This window comes from Manihot esculenta, chromosome 11 (genome assembly GCF_001659605.2).
Source record: "Manihot esculenta cultivar AM560-2 chromosome 11, M.esculenta_v8, whole genome shotgun sequence".
Lineage (NCBI taxonomy): Eukaryota > Viridiplantae > Streptophyta > Magnoliopsida > Malpighiales > Euphorbiaceae > Manihot > Manihot esculenta.
In genome coordinates, this window is record NC_035171.2 from 1778909 (window position 1) to 1800877 (window position 21969).

The 21969-nt window shown below is 33.1% G+C and overlaps 3 protein-coding genes across 3 annotated transcripts; all 3 read right to left on the minus strand.

Annotated features, from left to right (window-relative positions):
* Nucleotides 1-911: 911 nt before the first annotated feature.
* On the minus strand, nt 912-6861 carry LOC110627044 (transmembrane protein 87A). The gene is made up of 5 exons (XM_021773266.2): nt 6427-6861; nt 4267-5185; nt 2501-2596; nt 1910-2046; nt 912-1453 (listed from the first exon to the last, which is right to left on the minus strand). Exons 1-5 carry the CDS (start codon nt 6630-6632, stop codon nt 1279-1281), a joined length of 1533 nt encoding a protein of 510 aa, XP_021628958.1. The 5' UTR covers nt 6633-6861; the 3' UTR covers nt 912-1278.
* Nucleotides 6862-8106: 1245 nt separating this feature from the next.
* LOC110626836 (sm-like protein LSM1B) lies at nt 8107-15724 on the minus strand. Its single transcript, XM_021772958.2, has 5 exons — nt 14943-15724; nt 10721-10789; nt 10515-10630; nt 10356-10418; nt 8107-8462 (listed from the first exon to the last, which is right to left on the minus strand). Exons 1-5 carry the CDS (start codon nt 15001-15003, stop codon nt 8385-8387), a joined length of 387 nt encoding a protein of 128 aa, XP_021628650.1. The 5' UTR covers nt 15004-15724; the 3' UTR covers nt 8107-8384.
* A 1335-nt stretch (nt 15725-17059) lies between these two features.
* On the minus strand, nt 17060-19259 carry LOC110627002 (protein NEGATIVE GRAVITROPIC RESPONSE OF ROOTS). The gene is made up of 6 exons (XM_021773218.2): nt 18915-19259; nt 18736-18814; nt 17886-18463; nt 17602-17773; nt 17458-17513; nt 17060-17368 (listed from the first exon to the last, which is right to left on the minus strand). The coding sequence occupies exons 1-5, from the start codon at nt 18918-18920 to the stop codon at nt 17494-17496; spliced, it is 855 nt and encodes a 284-aa protein (XP_021628910.1). The 5' UTR covers nt 18921-19259; the 3' UTR covers nt 17060-17368; nt 17458-17493.
* Nucleotides 19260-21969: the final 2710 nt, after the last annotated feature.

Genomic DNA, 21969 nt, shown 5'->3' on the forward strand with positions numbered 1-21969 from the left:
TCTCTATGATATTGTGAAGCATTTTTTTTTTTAAAGAAAAAATTCTTTTCTAGCCTTGAAAATTTTTGTTGATCAATCTATTTTTGTCCCAAGTTAAATGCATTACCAAAAAGAAGTGGAATCTGAATGAGCATTGGTGATGTTTAGATGAAGTTTCATTATAAGGTTGCACAACTAGCAGTTGGAATCAGAGTGTGTTATTTCTGTTGAGGTTGATGAGTGGATTTCACATAAAATACATTTTCTATACAATCACTCTCCCAAAGAAAAAAAGAAGAAAAAATAAGGACTGCTGTAACGATTTTGAAGTGGCATATGATTTAAAGAAAAAGCATCTTTTTATTGAGATATTTCTGAGAAATGTTTGATCTTAGACCTTAAAAATTTGACTATTCTTAGTTTAGAAGCAACATGGGTAGGGTCGGATTTGATGGTTCTTCTCAAGACCCATTGGTCAATGTCAACTCATGGACCTCATAGACCTGGTGGCTAACCCTTCTTCTTGTTGTTCCTTTATTTCGGCTGTTGACCTTTCCAAGTCAAACTACCTGTAATAACATAGTTGCCCAAGTGTTTGATATTCTTTCAAATTCCAAATTTAATGAGAAAATTGACCATACAAAAACTTTTCTTGTCAAGTTGGTCTCTTTTTAGCAAGTTATTTATTACAATAGCAAAAGGAACTTTTCTTGTCTGACCATCAAGAAGTGAACTTTCCTTGCAAAGGACTGAAGAACATGGCTGCTCTGCTCTCGAAAGCATATCAATACATTTTCGCTCAAGAAACCAAAATCTGATAACAAGAACATAATGTTCTCTCCTTTAAAAACCTGAAAGGAAGCATGTTGTCCCCTTAAAAAGTTTATCCGACGCGAATATAAATTAATCCGATAGTATATGCTTACAAAAAATATAATGTTTTCTCCCACATTAGACCATGGTAGAGAGCTTTAAATGATACTTTTCAAAATAAAGGGTTCAAAATGTTTATAACCGTAATATCCATGGACTATAAAGTAAATTACCCTAATCTTTTTTGCTCTTCATTTGCCCCACTTTGAATTGGAGGCAGAATGAATCAACATTCAGACCAACAATTGATAATAATTCCACACTAGCTCTCCTATTGCAATCTCAAAGTGGACCTTTTCCTCTCATAAACTTTGCTATTAAGAAGTTCTCAATGTAGATTTCAAGGAGAAGGATTGCTACAACAATAACAAGGCCACAAATCAAACAATTAAGCCTACCTCAAAATCACATTTTCTGGGATATACTTTACTCTGTCTTGTCTTCTTCAAGATCACCGTTCGATGCAACGATGTTTGCTTGCTCTGGTCTAGCTTCTGGTGCAGTTCGAACATCCTTGGAAGGCATTGTAGATGGTTTAATGAGTGTCAAAGAACTGTCATCTCTTTCAAACTCTTCGCCCACATCATCAGAGTATGCATAACTATCAAGGCAAGAGGAATTAATTATCAGGAAAACCGCAGCTTAAATAAAAAACTAGATATCTGGAGCTAAGAAGATTCTCCACATGCCAAGGGTGAACACTGAACACCATTGTTATACCAATTGGCATGTATCTAATATAGAGGTTGTGACTTGTGAGGCTCTGATAGTCTTGTATTCCTAAATTTTGAGGATTGGAGCACAAACACGATGAACAGTTCTTGGTAGTTAACCTAATCCAATAATACATCAAATTAAATTTTCTAACCATAAAAAAATTTGACCATTATAATGATGACACGAGTGTCGGTCACTTCTCAGGTTGTTACCAGCTGTACTCTTAAATCTAAAATGCTTTGATGAGCATTAAAGATTTGTGAAGACCAGAACGGTAACTATAACAATAAGGCAAAAGTATGGGAAAAGAAGAAAACTTAGTGCAGATGCAGGGTCTTACCGCATTGAGTTTTGAGAGGGAGCCCAAAGAGCACAAATGATACATAGAAGAGAAAAGGAAAGGACTTGCCAGAAAGCTGGTATGACCCACGCATTCTGCCAGCGTTCATTGTAAACATCATTCGACTTGAAATACAACTACAAGCGCAAAATTACAAACTTAGTTTAATGTAAATAAAGATGAAAGCAGATCAGAAAGCATTACAATTACAAAATTTGAGACATGGAAATTTATCTACACAATTTGAAACAGCAGTACCCTGTACTGTACATCATTTAAATTTAAAGTACGATTGTCCAATCCCTTTTCCTATGTATCATGTGCTGAAGTTTTATCTAACTTCAGTATACATTATAAACTAACACTTTGCTGAATGTCATTCCACTCACTCATTCAATATTCCGAAGCAACAGGTAATGTTAGGTCCTGATTCCCAGATCTAATCCACTCTAGCTTAAAATATAGCTTAGCAAGATAGTTGGCAAGTAGGAAGAAGTTTGCAGTAATTTTTTGTAAAATCTTTGACCAGTACGAGGAACCTAACTAAAGATAGCTGCAACAGAAAAAAAAAAAGATTAACAAGTAACTTACCTCATAGCAAATCCAACCCACTGAGACAATAACTGCTACTGCCAAAGCATTTGTGAATTTCCGATATATATCCAGCTTGACCATCATCCGCCTAGCCTGTAACGTTAAACAACGAGGCCAATTTTAAATGTTTGTAGTTTAGTTAGTGAAAAACCAGGGAAAGGTGCATAAATGCCATATAAAGTGAAGCACAAGTGTAAGCAATTAAATCTTGTGCAATTGCAAAAAATTATCTCAAAACACTTAGTTTTCAGGTTTTCTGGAGAGCATTGTCCCAACAAGACAAAATCAAGCATGTGGAATTCAAAATGCATGACAATAAATAAATATATGACCAAAGATTTAAAGAAAAAAAGAAAAGAAAAGAAAAGTAGCATTACAATTTTCTTCGCTGTTACAAGTTTCTAAAATAAAACTAATCCATTCACCTTGTTTTAGTGTACTAAAAAACACGGTTCCAGCAACTAAAACCTTGCTCCTCTTGACCATAAAATGTTAGCCTTTAGTTAGCTCAGTGGTTGTTAGCGTCTTAGCGAACAACATTGAAGATTCTCTTGTTCTTTAAAAATTTTTTCCTGCTTATTAACCATTGGAGCTATCAAAGATATTAGTGTATAAGAATTTCTCTTCCTGTTGTATGGTCAAGGTGAGGAAGATCCATTATCAGGTGCAAGTCTCTACTTCCTGTTGGGATTTTTTTAAATATTTTTTTTTCTTTTTGAATTTTAAATCAGATATAAATACCGTTTTAAATTTGAAGCATTCTGAACACAAAGTTACACCAAATTCCAAAATCAATAGCATTGGGGATTCTCTAACAATTTTGCTTAATGATCAAGAGTGTTGTCTTCCAGATCCATACATAAGCTGAGAGTTGAGGACCACAGCCTTGGACATGTCACATGAGTTTTGAGGAGTCGGACCCACATGTTTTCAAACAGATGGCTACCTCTAAGTCTGCACACAAAAGTTCTCTTCAACTGTGTTATTCAAAATTCAAATTCTACATAAGTTTGCACTTTGTATCAAGCAGTTGCAGATCTAACTAATGCAGTTGGCTTTGATATTTTAATTCATCCTATTATCACAAAACCCAGGTCTGTTTAAGTCGTACCTATACAAAATCCTATCCAGATCTAAAGAGCAAGTTTTATCAGATAATCAGACCATCTGATAAATGCCATTCAGGCTCTTGCTCATGAACCTGACTCAGTTACCAGCTCCCTGATCCGAGAGTGGCAGTTACTCTTGAAGTGAAACAGAATAGAAAGAGAGAAGAGAGAGAGAGACAGAGACAGAGACAGAGAGGGAGAGAGAGGATGAGAGGGGAAAGAGAATTGATTTTATTTCTCAATTGAATGAAAGAATAGTCCCTCTACAAGATTGGTACTTATACACTTGAAAGCTACTGAGCTAATAACCACTCAACACAACAGCCCTAATTGAATTAACTAAACAGCCCTAACTGAATTGACTAAGCAATCCAATGAGCAGTTGAAAGCTCACTTTCTATTAAGAACAGTCACAACAATATCACAAGTAGTTTCTAAACATAATGCAAGAGGTGAGCTTATTATTTACTAATTAACACCAAACTTCATTCACACACCCCTCCACAAAAGTGAAATGCTGTCCAGTTTCAAATATTGCACTTACGAGCACATGTATCATAAAGGTATTCACAGGAATAAAGAAATCCATTAGAGAGACCAAATGATAAGATATAAATACAGATTAAACATTACTAAGTACGGCAAACCGATTACCTGAAGCTTATTTAAAGTAGCAGAAAGGGACTTGAATATCCAAATAATGAAGAAAGCATCCAAGAGAGCCACGGGAAGCACCAGAAAAAGTCTTGCCTTCCCTGAAAGATCACTGATAGCACCCACATTCTCTACCAATTCAAGCACTTCAGAGGCCAGAAAAAATGTAACTCCAAGCATGATCACCTTTGATGTAAGGCCACCTAGGGTAGGTCTCACCACACCATAACCCATTGATACCATGAGAATTATGAGACGTGCAACTGTACGTTTAACTGTACCAAAAGTGACTGCCCAGATAGTGATGCCAGTTGGCCTAACTCCAGTTTCATTGAATTCAGCATAATCAAAATACCAGAGAGCCATCTCAAACATGCCCAGTGTTATCACCAGTGTTATGCAATTAAGCAATGGAAAAACTCCTTTCCAATATCTTGCGTACTGATAGAACCAAAACACTCCAAGTATAACAAAAGAAAGGGACATGAACCCATAGAAATTCATCAGTGGAGCCATTCTACCGGGTAAATAGCCAGTAGGATTTTTCCATATAGTTTTTCCTTCTACAACTACACCTTTAAGATTGGGGTCACAATGCATGAAATATAAATTGTACATCCCAGTTTTAGTAACCTGTATTGATCTTGAAGGTAATGTTGCAACTAGCTCATATGCATTGAATGAAACACCAAAGACATGAGGCCAGCTAGGATCCTTTGTTGATGGGTGGTGAATGATTTCTCCTTCCGTGCATGCACCCAGTTTAGCAAGATCTGCAGTGCAGCAGATGGCTCTTTGACCCCCATAGGCTGAACCCCCAATTGTCTCTCTATCTTCTACCTCAAAAACAATAGCTTGGACTAATCTCGAGGTAAAGTTAGAAGATTCCTCAGGTCTCCGGAACACAATCTTTTCAAAACTGATCAGAAAAGACCGTAGTACAATAGTCATAAAACCAAATAAAATTAAAAAAGCTGGAACACACAGGTCTACCAATGAAACAAATTCCTACACTCCCCTTGCTTGGAATCAAAGAATTCAATTCAACTCTTTTCTTTTCTATCAATTTTTTTTTTGTTTGGAATGAAAGAATTCATTTTTTTAAACTTACAAAATTTTCATTTTCTTCCGTCCTTAGTTTATTTGAATTCTTTTCTCACGGAATGAATCAAAGCGTAAATGATATTTAAGGGACCAAGACGATAAACATACAGGTAAAAGGGGAATCCATTTCACAGAATTAGAAGTTGAAAATAACAGTTCAAACTTCAAAATCGTTTCGTCAATGTTTATCATTTAACCAAAACTAATCTGAAAAAGAATTACTTGATATCAAATGAATTATCAACTTCAATTATCGAATTCGACCCAGAATAGAGTACCAGTAATGGATTAATAGAACAAAATAGCGACTTTGGGCGAGACCCAGAGTTGTCCAAAAACCAAGCTCTGTTCTACTTATGCACATTATCATCCACACAAAGAACCAAAATAATTATTCAAAATTTCGGACCAAGAGCAAGAGAGGCAAATTCAATTGCTACCCGCAAAACCAGGAGATCTAAATCATGTTATAGAGCCAGACCCAGATGCGTAAACTCACAGTGAATTAATTACACAGAGAATATTAATGATTACCGTATACAAGAATCGCCATTAGTTTATTTGAATTCTTTTCTCACGGAATGAATCAAAGCGTAAATGATATTTAAGGGACCAAGACGATAAACATACAGGTAAAAGGGGAATCCATTTCACAGAATTAGAAGTTGAAAATAACAGTTCAAACTTCAAAATCGTTTCGTCAATGTTTATCATTTAACCAAAACTAATCTGAAAAAGAATTACTTGATATCAAATGAATTATCAACTTCAATTATCGAATTCGACCCAGAATAGAGTACCAGTAATGGATTAATAGAACAAAATAGCGACTTTGGGCGAGACCCAGAGTTGTCCAAAAACCAAGCTCTGTTCTACTTATGCACATTATCATCCACACAAAGAACCAAAATAATTATTCAAAATTTCGGACCAAGAGCAAGAGAGGCAAATTCAATTGCTACCCGCAAAACCAGGAGATCTAAATCATGTTATAGAGCCAGACCCAGATGCGTAAACTCACAGTGAATTAATTACACAGAGAATATTAATGATTACCGTATACAAGAATCGCCATCAGCAGGGATGACACTGCTCTCATTGAAATTTCCAGGTTTGGAAGAGTAAATCCCTTCACTGCCTCCATGAACAACAAAGGCATTGCCTCTAGCCGCAAATCTTTCTCCTTTGTACTCATGAACTGAGCCTTCAACAATAAAGCTCAGAAAGAGTAACACACAGCATGTAACAGATATAACTGACATTACTTCAGGGAAGCACAGAGAGAGAGAGAGAGAGAGAGAGAGAGGTCAGTGTGTGTAGGTTTCAGTGATTTGGATCTGCTAGTTGAGATCTTGCTGTTGGGAGGCAGAGTCTAAAGCCAAAGTGAAACTAGTGGAGCTTCGAACAGCGAATGATCAACAGCAGTGACTAGTAACTTTTGGGTTTCTGTATATGACAGCCTATAAGAAGAACTGGGTGTTGGTGAGGAAGTGGAAGCCTAAAACCGTGTGATGAATCGACTTTTAGGTTCAACACAGATGGGGAAATGATGTGTGGTTGTGATTGATGTAAGAGAATGGACTCTGTGTATACAATCGTATTGGATAAGGTGAAAGCTGTCGGCTTTTATTATTTTATGGGTAATATTTAGACTAATAAGAAAATGGCTGTACGCCGTTCCTTCTCTCTCCTTCTCTGATGGAGAAATTAAATTATTATTATTTAGCACACCCATCTACTAAGACCAATGTCTGTAAAAACGGAGGCCGTTTGGAAGCTAATTCACGGTTCGGTATTTTGGTAGGTTCCAATCAATCTGATTCAATTACATAAAAATATTTTGTACAAAACTCATAAAAAAAATATTAGAAACTCTACGATTCAACGAAAATTCTAAGGAAAAAAAGTTTTTATTTTATTTTATTTTATTTTATATTTTCTTAAATTTTGCAACCAAATGATATAGTTTTTATAAACTAAGGCAATCTGATTTATTAATTTTATAAAACTGGTACTGGTTACAGATCTTTAACTTTAATTAATTTAATTTAATCAAATCTAATCACTATTTAAGTTTTAAATTTAATTATTGTTAGAAGTATATCAAAACTTTTTATTATTTTATAAAATATAATTACTTAAATTATTATAAAATATAAAGTAGTTAGTAATATATTTGTTGACTTATAACTCTAGTCAAATTTATAATAATTAAATCTAAATACTAACATTTACAGATTTACTTCTAAATAGTTATATATATACTTCCATTAGAATAAAAAACAATTTATATTCAACTTAGTTTTATGTCTAAATAATCTTTAAAAAAATAATTTAAAACTCCATTTATTTATGAAAAATAATTTATATTTAAAAAAATTATAAAAATATATTTATCAACAAAATAATTTATTTTTATTTTTTAATTTAAATAATAAAATATATTAATAAATTTATATATAAAAATCTTAATAAAATTTTCAAAACGTGTACAAACTAATATAACTTTTTTGACCAAAAAACATTTTCCAAATGCCCAAAACTGACCCTAAAAAATTAGAGGCTAAGACAATATATATTTTCCCTAAACTCATGACAAAATGTTGATTGGACATCAGAGGCAGCCAATCCATCCCTGTAAAATGTTTAACCATTTTCTTTCTTGTACTGAAAAGTGCAATGCAATTCCAAGACCATCAAACAGAAAAGAAAATTTTAATAACGCGTACCACCGGGTGCCATTCTAATTTTTCTTGATAGTACAGAAACAACTGAAAATATTCAATACAATGTGAACACAGAAAATGAAAAATTAAACTACTGCCCCCACCCCCCATCCAAAATTGAAATTCCCAGAACTAGCCAGCACTGACTAAATTTGTCAAATACATTTCTTTTGAAAAATGTTACATGAATTTTAGAGAAACAGGCAGAGCATCCAACCTTGTCATGTCCCCACAGCTAACCGCTAAAAATATGTGCGGATCCATATACCTTCGGTTGCAGGTTATGAACTAATCCAAATCAAGGAACTCCATTCTCCTCCTCATTGTACCTTTTAGATCTGTAGCCTCCCTTTCAGCTTTTTGTGCCTGAAAAAGTAACCACCGGAGCTTTATGCTCGTCTCCATAAGAAAGCATGTTCACAAAGTTAAACTCCACTAAAATATATGCATCTTTGACAAGCAGAAAAGGGCAAACCATACACAGAAATTGGGCAAAAGCCCTTAGATAAACATTTTCCCTTTGTTAAATATAGCACCTTCTTTCGCACAGAAATATAAGTTACCTTCATGTATTCTATTTCTACATCTTAATTCCACAATATGGTTAAATTTTTGAATGAACAGCATATTCAACTGTCATTGTTGCAACAAACTAATGCTGCGGGTCCTTTAGTGTCATCCTTTTTCCTTAAAAAGGCTGATCTGAGAACAAATCAAGACAGTTTTTGCTTGAATTTGCATATGAAATGCTCCCACTGAGGTTTGGAGCACATAGCCAAGCTAATTAGGGGAATTGATTCATAACCATAACCAAATCATACTCGGCAGAAACAGGGATACTTGCGAACAAAACAGCTTGTTCTTTCATGACAAAGCGTTGGATTAAAATGCCTTTTGTTGTAGCAGATTAATAATTATTTATCAACTATAGCAGGTTTCCACCAAGTGACTGGTAGTGGTAATGACAATAAGTGATGTTATCTGATTCTAAAAGAACAAAAATGGAACACAGCCAACTCAGAAGCTATCAAGCTGCTAAAATTTGTTTCACCTAACCAGTACAAGTGAACCATCCAAAAATTTTCCCAATGATTGAAGCTGAAACCAATTTAATTAAAACATAAAGTTTAAAAAAAGTGATGGTGTGACATAATAGCAAAACCCAGCAAATTAGCGTTTCAAACCGAAGTCTGGCTTGGAGTAGTTGGAAACATCACAAGGCCAGAGTCCAGACAACTTGATAATGTCCAAAATAGACCTGATAATTTCACAAGCGGAGCTAATAAATGTCTGTTTCCACCAATAATTTATAGAACCACTTATCCTCAAAATATTAATATGCCCTTATTTTATTGCAATTATAACCGCAAAAGGAACAGCAATAGTACAGATTTAAAAATCAACTTCATCCCAAAAAAAAGTTCAACAAATACTATTAAGAGCAAATTTTACTTTTATCGTTCCGTAAACTCATTCTGACTTTGACTATGATGTGATAAGAAAGTAAGAGTGTGGAATAGCACTAAAGAGACAAGTAAGACAATACAAGACTTCTCCTTGGAAACAACTCATAATAACAAAACATCTTACTCTCTTTTCCTTACAGAACTAACTAAGCCAACAAATAATCTGCTGAAGAAAAATATAGAACCAAGACAGAATAAGATTAAGATTAAAATTTAGCACGCTATAGACAAAAAAAAAGTCACTATTTTTTGTACATCTTTGAAATAACAATCAGCTTGACATGCATGGCTGCACATGTGAGGACACTTGGATTCCAGTAAACAATTCGACTTCATTAACTTAAATATACAAGGACAAAGCATGATTTCTATTTGAAACTTATCCTTACATTACAAGAAGCACCATATTAACGTTCTGCTCTATTAAATCCGCACAATAACAGCAACATTTTAAAGTTAAGATCCATATTCAATATGCACAAGAACGTCCTTATGCACACACATATGTTCACAACGCCACATAATGGAGTACACTTTCAGGGAGTTGCTGTGTCTAGAAACTTTGTCCACACAGATATGTCAAACTACAAGAACCATTTGCATGTCTAGTCTTCGCTAATAACTAAAAACTACTAAAAATTATTTATGGATTGTACACCAGGAAACAAAGTAACCAATGAGAGTTATCAATACAGCGAGTGTGTGATAATGAATTATTGAAGCATCACAAAACCTTCAAACAATAACAGGAAAGCTTAGTTAATGAAACAAGGGGAACAGCAATACCACTTACCCTTCTAATTTCGGCTGCTGAAACACGAGTCATGTGTGGAGGAAGTTCCTCCCTCTCCAAATCCTAATGCAGAACAATGAAAATTTTAAGATAATACTAAATAAACAAGAAACTAAAAGAATGTGATGGCAACAATCAAGCAATTCAATCACTTCATACCAGCTCTCCAATTAAAACAACATTCTCGCCTCGAATAACATATAGACCTAAAGGGATATCACAATAGAGGTCACCGACGATAACTCTTTCACATGCACCCTCGAGAACAGCATTGGCTGCATATTAAAAATGTTTATTTATTTTCAGGATTTGAAGGAGTTCAGCAGTACGTAAAACCGTAAACAGTGAGAAAATGAAAAACACACCAAATTGATCAAAAGAACGTAGTATTCCCAGGAGCTTTCGGCCATCTCGTAAAAGCACTAGTAGCTTCTCTGAGGCAAAAATAAAAGAACAAGACTGAACAAGTTAGAGCAAAGAAACCTACAATGTTTCAATAAATTGTATCTGAATAACATGCAAAAATCATCTGCTAAACTATAGAGTAAAAGTCATCTATTTTACTCTCATAAGTGAAACAGTTGTGAAGGAGATTAGACCATTTAAAAGTAAAGAATTTTGGGAGGAATTTTTTATTCTATTCCAAATTGAATTGATTTTTATAAGATTTGAATATTTATACACAAAGAATATCAAACCTAATTAGGATCCCAAAGATCTGAATCCTCCTAATTAGAAACCTTTTATGTTGGTCAACACTCCCCTCAAGTTGATGCATAAATATCACACATGCCCACCTTAGTTAGCAAAGTGTCATGGACCTTATTGCGAAACTCTTTAGTAAACACATTAGCTAGCTGTTCATCGGAAGTCATATAATTTAATCTCAGGTCACCATTTATTAACTTCTCTTTAACAAAGAATCAGTAATCTCTATGTGCTTTGTTTGGTTATGTTGAACCGAATTATGAGCCATACTAATGGCAGCTTTGTTGTCACAGCATAAGAGAAGTTTGTTCCTCTCCATCAGTTTCAATTCCTCCAATAATCTCTGCAACCATAGGAGTCCACAAACACCTTGTGTCATCGCTCTATACTCCGCCTCAGCACTTGATCGAGCAACAACACTTTACTTTTTGCTTCTCCAAATGACAAAGTTTCCTCCAACAAGTGTGCAGTAACTATTAGTCGACCTCTTATCATCAAGGGATCCAAACCAATCTGTAACTGTGAATGCGTGTATGTAGAGATGACCATATTTAGAGAATAGGAGGTAAACGACTGACTAAGCTGACTGCATATGCTATGTTTGGTCGAGTATACGAAAGATAAATCAGTCTGCCTATCAACCTCTGATATGCCAATATCCACAAATTCACAAATCCCTGCTTGTAGTTTGTGATCGCTCTCAATGGGAGTTTCAGCTGGTTTGCAGCCTAACATACCAGTTTATTCCAAAAAATCTAGAACATATTTTCTCTAAGAAATAAAAATTCCCTTCTTTGATTTGGCAACCTCATTCCCGGAAAATATTGAACTTTTCCAAAATTTTTAATTTTGAACTCCTAAACCAAAAACTTTTTCAGCCGAGTCATCTCTCAGTGTCAGTGTAATCATCTGTCATTACTGTGTCATCAACATAGACTATGAGAAGAGTAATTTTCCTCTTGATAAATAGAGTATGGTTACCATACAAGGCTTTCATTACTTCAATCATTGCCCCCTTCCAATTTGAATCTTTGAGAGCTTTCTTCCAATCTCATGGAATAAATACAGAGAAAATAGACAAGACAAAGACTATACGATAGAGATAAAGAATCATAAGGGAGTTATAAATAAAATACTTTGTGCAAGATCTAACTCCTTTTTTTTTTTGAGTAATTGATTTATCTAGATCATCAATGGGCTCAATGTTTAGAATGACTCACCAAACATCAGATAGGGAAAAGGAAGATTCATGATACTGAGTAGACAACAAAATGACTTTTTCTGCTTCTGTTGTGTCTCTTCTTGAGTATCTCCTTAAATCTGGTTTATCCAAACGTCCAATTATTAACTTTTCATGATCATCATTATCTCCTCCTGTATAATAATCTCCTCTAAAGTAAAACGCTCTACAGTTATAAGACTAGGAATAACCTCTTCTCTCTCATTGTTCTCCCCCTGAACAGGTGATGGAGTAGTACTGAGTAAGGTTCAATCTCTTTAAATGTGATATCCATACTGACAAAGTATTTTCGAGATGGAGGGAGGTAACACTTGTAATCCTTTTGTGTAGGAGAGTAACGAACAAATACACATTTAAGAGCCCTCGAATCAAGATTCCCATCTGTCCTAATATGAACAAAACACGTACATCCAAACAGCACCTTTGGTGGAACAGTATAGCATTTTTCCCTTGTAGCACCTCTAAAGGGCTTTTAAACGCAAGAGCTTTAAGGCATTCTATTAATGAGATAAACTGCGGCTAAAACTGCATCTCTCCAATAGGTTTTTGGAAGGTTCATGGTGAAAAGGATAAATAGAGCTACTTCCAACAGATGCCTATTTTTTCTTTCAGCAATACTATTTTGAACACTAGTATAAGGACAACTAATTTGATGAAGTATCTCATTGCACTCCAGGTAAGTAAAAAAGCGTCCATACTCTGTGCCATTATCAATTCTCAAAACTTTTATTTTTAAAATCAAATTGAGTACAAACCATTCTGTGAAAAGATTGAAAGCAAGAAAACACATCACCCTTTTCCTTTATCAAATAAACCCAAATCATATGAGTGCAGCAATCAATAAAAGTAACAAATCATCGATTACCAGATAGTTTGAGTAGGTCTCCAAATGTCAGAATGGGTGGTCACAAAAGGCATCATACTCCTACTATTATTGGAGGGATAAGAGGTTCTTGTATGCTTAGCATGCTCACAAATATCACAAATTAAAGAACTATGTTGAGCCTTGGAAAATAAATCAGGATAAATTAGGACAAATCACAAACATCACAAAAACTAAATTTTACAGTTAAGAGTTTTGGTAAGAGCACTGACAAATAAAAGATTAACAGGAAAACGAGGAACATGGAGAACAGAGGATGGCTTAATATTAGAAGTGCAAACAATCGATCCGGTTCCAGAGAGAAAAAAAAGAGCCATCAACTATTCTTACTCTTTTGTAGACACGAAAGGTAATTAAAGAAGCTTTTAGAAGAACCCATCATATGTCTATTTGCACCAGAATTAATAATCCATGGAGTAGTATCACAAACACATACATCACCTCCATTAATGCCTTTCTTATATGACATTTTAAAGGTAAAAAAGGGCCAACAATACAAAAAGATAGAAACGACCAAGTTACTATTAAAGCACCTTAAAAACCCAAAGGAGAAGCCGATTAGAGACGCGATATGCCGGAAAGAAGCGGCGATGAAAAAGGATGTCGGACGAAAGCTCACACACCGAAGCGTGGAAGAAGACGCAGAAGCTATGGCGGCGCATGAGCCTCACGCGCATTACATCAGAGCTAGAGCTAGGCAGACGGTATGACGATCCTCTTGGGGCCAGCGGTGGGATGTGAAAAGGCCCCTAGATAGGGTCTGATGCCATGAAGGATTTCAACTCTAAAATCAGGAAACGCTAAAGAGGAAAAATTGAATTTCAACCCCAAAATAAGGAAAATGCTCTGATACCGTGAAGAGTTTTGAGAGAAATTTTTTATTCTATTCCAAATTGAATTGAATTTATCTTTACAAGGTTTGAGTATTTATACACAAGGAATCAACCTAAGTTAGAAATATTTACGATAAGAATAAAATCTCTATAATCAAGTCTAATTAGGTTCACAAAAATATGAATTCTTCTAATTAGGAACCTTTTATGTTGGTCTACAACAGGAAACCAAAAGCGCATGATTTGAATGATCTTTATCAAGCAACATTTCAGATGTTGCAAATCAGTTTTTGATCCTAGAACCATCAAAATTTGAACTGCAAAGTAGCACAATTACATTTTTGTTTTAGTTAAAAAATTTTAGCACATTCATGACTAATTAATTAAAAAAAAAACACATTAGTTATCAGCTAAAAACAGCATGTAGCCAATAAACTAAAAGATCAGGTCGATCTTTGACATCTTCAGTAGATGACCTATCAATATAACGCCAGTACACAACAATCATATGAATGACTACCAGATATATTCTAACTGAGCAATTATTCCATACAATAGCTCCAAAAGAATAAAATAGCATAAATAAATGTAATAAAAATTAATCCTTTGAGAGCATGTCTTCCAACCCAATGAAATCATTCACTCCGTTAATTTCGGTATAGAATAACAGCAACATCGGCACAGCACAGTGTTGCTCAAGCCAGAAGAAGTCTCTTAAAGAACATGGTACAAAAATTGAAGGAACCCATACCACATTTGGAAATTTGCGATATTTTTATTTTATTAATACAACAGCAACTCCTAAACAATATCAATTCCTGTGACAAATTACATTAAAAAATTTTAACATAGAAACATCCAGCACAAGATATCAATCCCAGGAGCACAAAGAACGTAACAAGTCACAAAAGGGGAGAACTTACTGTCAAGATAGCTAGCAAGAGAAGTAGAAAGGTAAATATCTTCCAGTCCTGCCCAAGACATCGATAAGCTCAGTCTCTATCTAATTTGGTACTGCAAAAATCACCGAAAAATTCTTCGAACACCAATCCGAAAAAAATGGCATTGGCTACTCCCAGTTCCTCCTTTAGCCCCCTCACACACTACTACTTCAATCTAAAAACTCCAAAGAGAATAACAATGAACCCAAAAGATAGAAGCACCCTAATCTCACGATGAAACCAAAAGACAAACCACAAAACCCTAACTGCACCTATCCTAAAGAACCCAAATTGCTAAAAAAAAAAGTCCAAAAATTCAGGTTACAAAGCCTAAACACTCCTACAATCACCAAGAAAAGACAAAAAGACAGAGCGGGAAATTGCGTAATCCTGTACGGATCCAAAAACGCCTAAAGAGTAGAAATTGAAGATTTCTCTTCCGGATTGAATGAACAGAATGGAGAATTGTAAAAGAAGTCACTCAGATCCAATCGCACCGGAAGAGATGAAAAGAAAAAAAGAGAAGTGGATAGAAACAGGGAGAGAATAGCGGAAGAAAAAGGGAGGAGAATGAATTTGAGGAAAGAAAATGGCTAGGTTTTGGTGCATTGCATGGTGGGATTTGGAGAAATGAGAGGTACACTTGAAGTTGTAGGCGTATGTTCTTGCTCCATTTTGTTCCTCTTGTAGGTTTGGTTTGGCTTCTCTTGGCCGATCGACTGGTGAGTGAGCCTCTTTCCAGTGACTCGAACGAGTTTGTCAATATTTTTAGGATCTTGATATTATTATTATCAATAAATCAATTCATCAATTTTTAAAATATTATTATATTTTTTCATCGATAAAATAATTTTTTATTTAATTTTATTTATTTTGACAGTTGAAAATATAATAAAATATCAGATTATTCTTTTTATTTTTTTTTATTTTTTCTTTTAAAGTGAAAAAGTTATTCTTTCAAGGAGGAGAAAAAAATTTTTATTGATTATGAAATTTTTTTTTAAAATATAAAAATTAATTTATTAATAATAATTATATACGATACTAAATAAGCTGGTTTATTGAAAATAAAATAAAATTTAAAATTTTTTTTATTTATTTTTAATGAAAAGTGAATGAAAAATTATTTTGTTAAGGAGAAAATGGTTTATAAATAATGTTAATATTTTGTAATTAAATAATAAATATTTTCTATTATTATTATTAGGTTATGAGTTAGATGAATTATTAATAAGGTTCTGTATTTTAGTAAGATTAATTTTTATTTTAAACAATTATTTTAGTTTTAAAATTTTATTTTATTAAATTCTTGATATACATGTATTATTTAATTATTATAATTTTAATTATTTAGTTAAAATTTAAATAAGTTAGATTAATAGTTTATTAAATAGGAAGGTTAACGAGTTTAATTTTATAAAATATATAAATATTTAAATGAATAATTAAAAGATAAAAATTAAATAATTAATGTTAACAAAATTTAAAAAAATGATAATAAGTTATCCTTAATAATTTAAACATTGATATGTAAATTATATTATACCACTTGACTTTCACAAAATTTTTTTTTTAATCCCACATCGATTGTAAAAAAACGTTAATTTATTCTTTATATAGATTATATCTAATTCTCCATTTGAATTAGACCTGACCCAAATTTATTATTTTTTATTATAAAAAAAAATATTTAAAAAAAAGTAAATAACTTCAAATTTTTGTTTCCTCCAATCCAATCATAAGAATTTGATGAACAAATTGGTAAAAATATCATTGATTATTAATGTAATATTATTCTAACCAATTTGTTTTCTAACTCATCAAAACAATTACAAATTTGGATCTTTATGCTTACTAAGGATAATGGTTTGCCATTGTCCTTGGATGATCTTTCCACGCTGGGCTTTGTCTCAATCTGGGCTAGAACTCCTCAAGTTTGATTTTCTTTAATGGGTATCCATAGATGGAGAATGAGAGTAAAAATTTAAACAGATAGAGATTTCTTTCCTTTCTAGGTTGATGGACTAATAAAGAATTGATAATCCAATGGGGTGCTGAAATTGTCAAGAAACTATGGATTTTGAGTTCAAAAATGATAATTAGAACCAAATAAATTAAAAATTAATGGGTGATATTTGTCATATTATTACAGTTAAAGAAGTATATTACAGAGTAAACACAGAGGATGATAGGACAAAAAATTTAGAGAATGTCTAGCTTTTGCTTGGACAGACTACAGAAATCCTTGGACAATGATCTGTATCTAACATGTATTGCACTCAGATGCAACCATGAAAAAAGGGGATAGCCACCAGCAACAGAAGTATAACATCCTAGCTGTTATTATTGATGCATGGTTTAGCATTCTCCTTGTAGAGTTCTTGATCTTCTCAAATCCAGATATGAATCTGCAGAAAAAATTAAGGATTAACTTAGAATTGTAATAATTAAGATAAATAAAAATAAAAAGTTTAAAAAAGGAAAAGAATGTTCATACCTTGTAATATAAATTTGTTAATACTTTCAGCCAGATTTAAATCTCTAGAACAATGTCTGCAATAGAAACCAAAATACCCATTAATGCTAAGAACTTGTCATGACCAAATAAAATAATGCACAAAAGAACCAAAATTGAACTTACATTCAGAATCTGTCTTCACCCATTTTCCCCCATCACAAGTCTTTTCTCTTTTTCCTTCTTTTTCATTTTCCTCCATTGTTATCTGTTTATTATCCTCAAGATATTTCTTCATTGATGATGTCTGAGAAGAATTCTGATGGTTAATCTTCTTGTGAAGCAATGTCCTCAAAAGCTGTGGCAAAAAATCATCTCAAAACTTCACTTCTCATGCAATTTTTTTGAAAAAATTACAAAGGAAACAAATGAAAGAAGTAAGCTCTGGAGCTCGTGTGTTAAGATGGTACCTTTTCCATTCTTGATTCTTGAAAAGTATCCCTCAGACTTGGCTGAGGAGCAAATCCACCTCTGCAAACAAAAACCTTCTTGAGAAGGAAAGAAATGGATTTCTTGCCAATTGATTTCTTTTTATTTTTCTCACGAATGTCCTTGCATCGACCAAGAATTACACTTATTGTCCTCTCAATATTTTCTTCATTATCATCAATATCACTAGTGGCTGTGTTACTGATTCTTCTGTCAACTTCCAAGCTTGATGGGCAATTGAGAAATCTATCCAAAGGGAGGGTTTTAGCAACTTCCTTTTCCTTATCAGAAGTTGGTTTTTTGGACAAGAGCTTTGTTAATTCTTTCTGTAATTTTCCAATCTCTTCAGGTGTGAAATCTTGTAAATCCTCTGAGGAAGATGGGTCCTCTTCTTCTTCTTCTTCTTCTTCTTCTTTTTCTTCAACTTGTTGGTGAATTTCTTCAACATCTTGGATTTCAAGATTTTCTGATCTTAGTTCATTGTTGCCAAAAGTTCCAATTGCCAGCAACCCATGAGGCCAATCACTGAATTCTTCTCGAGAACCTTGTTTCTCATGATCTGCACATTACAGAAAATTAAGAACTCCTACTCTTCCATGAAAATCCAAATTATAAACTAGTGGCTTCTCTTTTTCTTCCCATCCCCAGTGACTTATATTTACTGGGATTAACTAATTACGTAATATCCATTTATAAACATTATAATGAAATGGATCCTGATCCAATTGAATCCCTATGCAGACTGAGAATTTTTCATTTCTGACAATGTATTTAAACCGATTTCACTGAGAAGATGAGCAAAAGATTATAAGCAAAAAAGAGAATGCTTACGAGTAGATGAAGCTGCATTTGGTTTTCTAATAATCCCTTGTTTATTGCCATTGAGCTTGTTTTGCATCCAACTGAAAAGCTGCAACCAATTAATTAAACCACATGAGAATTCTGAATCAGAAACAATTTCCATCACCTTTTCTCTATCAAACTCCATAGGAACAGGCAGTAAAGCTTACCTTCATTTTGGAGAGGATGCACAAAATGAGAGCTTTTGGGGTCTGAAATAAGAACTTTTAGTAGCTATAGAGTGTAAAAATCGTGGGAATCTACGCGTATGAAAAAACTAAAAAAAAGGTGAAAACTCTTGAAAAAGATGGTGATGAGAGTGAAATCAGCTTTGGAAATATCAAATCAAAGATGGGTTTTTGATGAATTTGATGGAAGAAGCTAAGTCTAAAGAGCTGAAGTCTGAGCAGATTTCTACAGCTTCAAGTTCCCACATACAGCTTTTTTTGCCACCTTTATATCTTTGTATTTATTTTCTGATCTCTGATCAACTTCTCTCCCATACAACTAATATACTTCCCCACACACACATATCCCACTAACAATAAAGACATTCCCTTTTATTTTAATACAAAATTGGGACTTTAGTCTTTGTCCAATTATTAATTATTTTCTTCTTTTAACACATGGGTCAGATTAGAAGTTGGCTTAAACATTGCTTCGTGGCACAAATGTTGTCCATTCGATTAAGGTATGCAAATCCAAGTAGAAATAAAAAAATGGGTTCAATCTCTATATAAATTTGTAATCTAACGATCAAATGAGTGACACGAGAAATGAAATTGGCTTCTGTGTCCTAGACACCTAGTTGTAAAGCACTCAGAATAATACGCCAATATTCCATGGAGATCATGCTTTAATCCCATGGAGCAAATGACAAGTATCAAGGCCCACTTTATCTGAAAAATCCTTCAATATTGACCTCTGATTTTATGGATGGAAAATTTTCAAATAAAAACTAAACTAATCCAACCCATTGAAGGAATTTAAATTTTAAACATTGATGTGTGAAAGAATAGAGATTTGGTTGTCTCCCATGAGAACATTGTCATGTGCTTCATTGGTATTCACTAGCAAAGAAACTCCTAAGAAGATGCTCTCTTTACAGAGTGAAAAAAAATTAGCCTCCTTGACAAAATCTTGTTGAATTACAGGAAAAAGATCTTCCTTAATAGGACATACACAAAATCTGGAGACCTGACACCCATTACAACAATTCAACACCAACATTATTCAAACCACACCAGGCCATGCATAACTGCTCGATTACAGTGTGTCTTGTCCCTCATCTACAACAAACAAGAAATGAAATTGGGCCATTTTAGCATGGGCACGCTAAGCTCAGCTCGACAATAGTTGTCATATCATATATATTTCAAAGTTTTCTTTTTTAGTTTTTAAAAAATAATAGAATTTGCTAGTGTAGATAAAAGATGATGGAAATCAATATAAGTTGGGTTAAATAGTTTTATTAAATGGAATAATTTATAAACTATTTTTCCAAGGGCCCATTAGACAAGACTCTCTCACGTGATTGGTCGAAAAGAAAAGAAAAGAAAAGAAAAATAATATTATAAAGTGTTAGTTATACAGTTGGGTACGTGTCACGACAAGGTATAAATAATATGTCTCGTGATCTGCTGTCGGATCAACACGTGTCCCTAAGGGGTCGGGTTGACTTTTCAACAAGGATGTATCCAAGCTAAACTCAGATCCAAAGCGAAGACCATGGAGGAAATCTTTTGATTTTAATTAGGCTTTTTAAGTCCCACTCGCTTCTTTAAAGCACATGATTGGATGAATGTTATCTTGCCATTCCATTTGGTTGTAAGACTTTTTTATATATTTTAATTAATATTACTAATGAAGTTAGTATCGGTATTAAAATTATTTCATTTTGCCATTCTTTAATCCTTAATTCATTTGTCTTCATTTCACCCTTTGATTTGCTAGCTTAATCTGCATATAGTGATATAAGTGTAATCCTCATCTAGGAGATGTTGATTGTCATATGACATCAATTTTTAAAATTTGAGAGATATATCTAGTAGTTTGTAGAGAGGAGGGTGGACAACCGAGAAAATATACTTTGTTATTTTTTATTTTATTTTATTTTATTTTATTAATTTAATTTTTTATTATCTTTATTTGAAATTAAAAATTTTATGAAAATTTAAGTCCATCCATATATTTTCTTACAAAATTTTTATTTAAAATAAATAAATTTAAATTTTTTAACCTGAAAATTTTTTATCATATATAAAAATAAAATTATAAATAATTTTATAAGAATTCATTTAAATTTTTTTTTATAAATTCATTCGAGTTAAAAATTAATCTTGAAAATAAAAATTGAAGGGTCGATTAGAAACAAATTTTCATAGGGAAATAACAGTAAGATACTAAAAATTTGAGGGTTTCGAATGAGTTTTTCTTTTTTAATAATATTCTAAAGAAAAATTTATAATTTAATCATTAAATTTTATCACTAATAATAATTTGATTTTTTATTTAAAAAAATAATTTAATTATTATATTTTAAAAATTAAACTATTTAATTTTACTTTCATCACGCGTTTTGTATCCTATATAATTCCCATATTTTTGCAATTATTAATAATTTTATTTCTTTTATATTTTATCTGTCACAAAGTAGAGAGAAATACAGAGAGTGAGAAAAATAGAGAGAGTGAGAGAGATGAATAAATAAACTAAAATTGTAACTAATTTCAAAATCCAAGAAATTAAATCAGTGATAAAATTCCAGAATTAAATAATAGAATTTCCCATTCTAAACTATGTGAATTTGATTAGGACCACCTAAACCAACATTTGGTCAGAGGATGTGCCGCCCTCCAAACAAGGTGTGTTCATGTAGAATTAATTTAGTATTTTTGTGTTTCATGTAATTTACGTATGTGGTTAATATAAGTTTTACAGGGATGGATCATCACTAAAATTAAGCAAAGTTTTAAGAACACAATGAACTCGATTATCACTAAACATAAAGTTTTTAAGGACACAATGAGCTATGTGTAGGATGTTCTTTGGTTTACATAGTATCAAAAGCTAAAGATCACCCACTTCAAAAACTATAATTAACATGAAAATATCCAACGTAGGTGAAAAAATCTTTCATGCATCGTCACCCATCTCATCACTAGAAAGCTTAAAATCTAAAAGTATTTAATATTAAAAACTCCTCGAGATGCAAGTAAGAAAGGA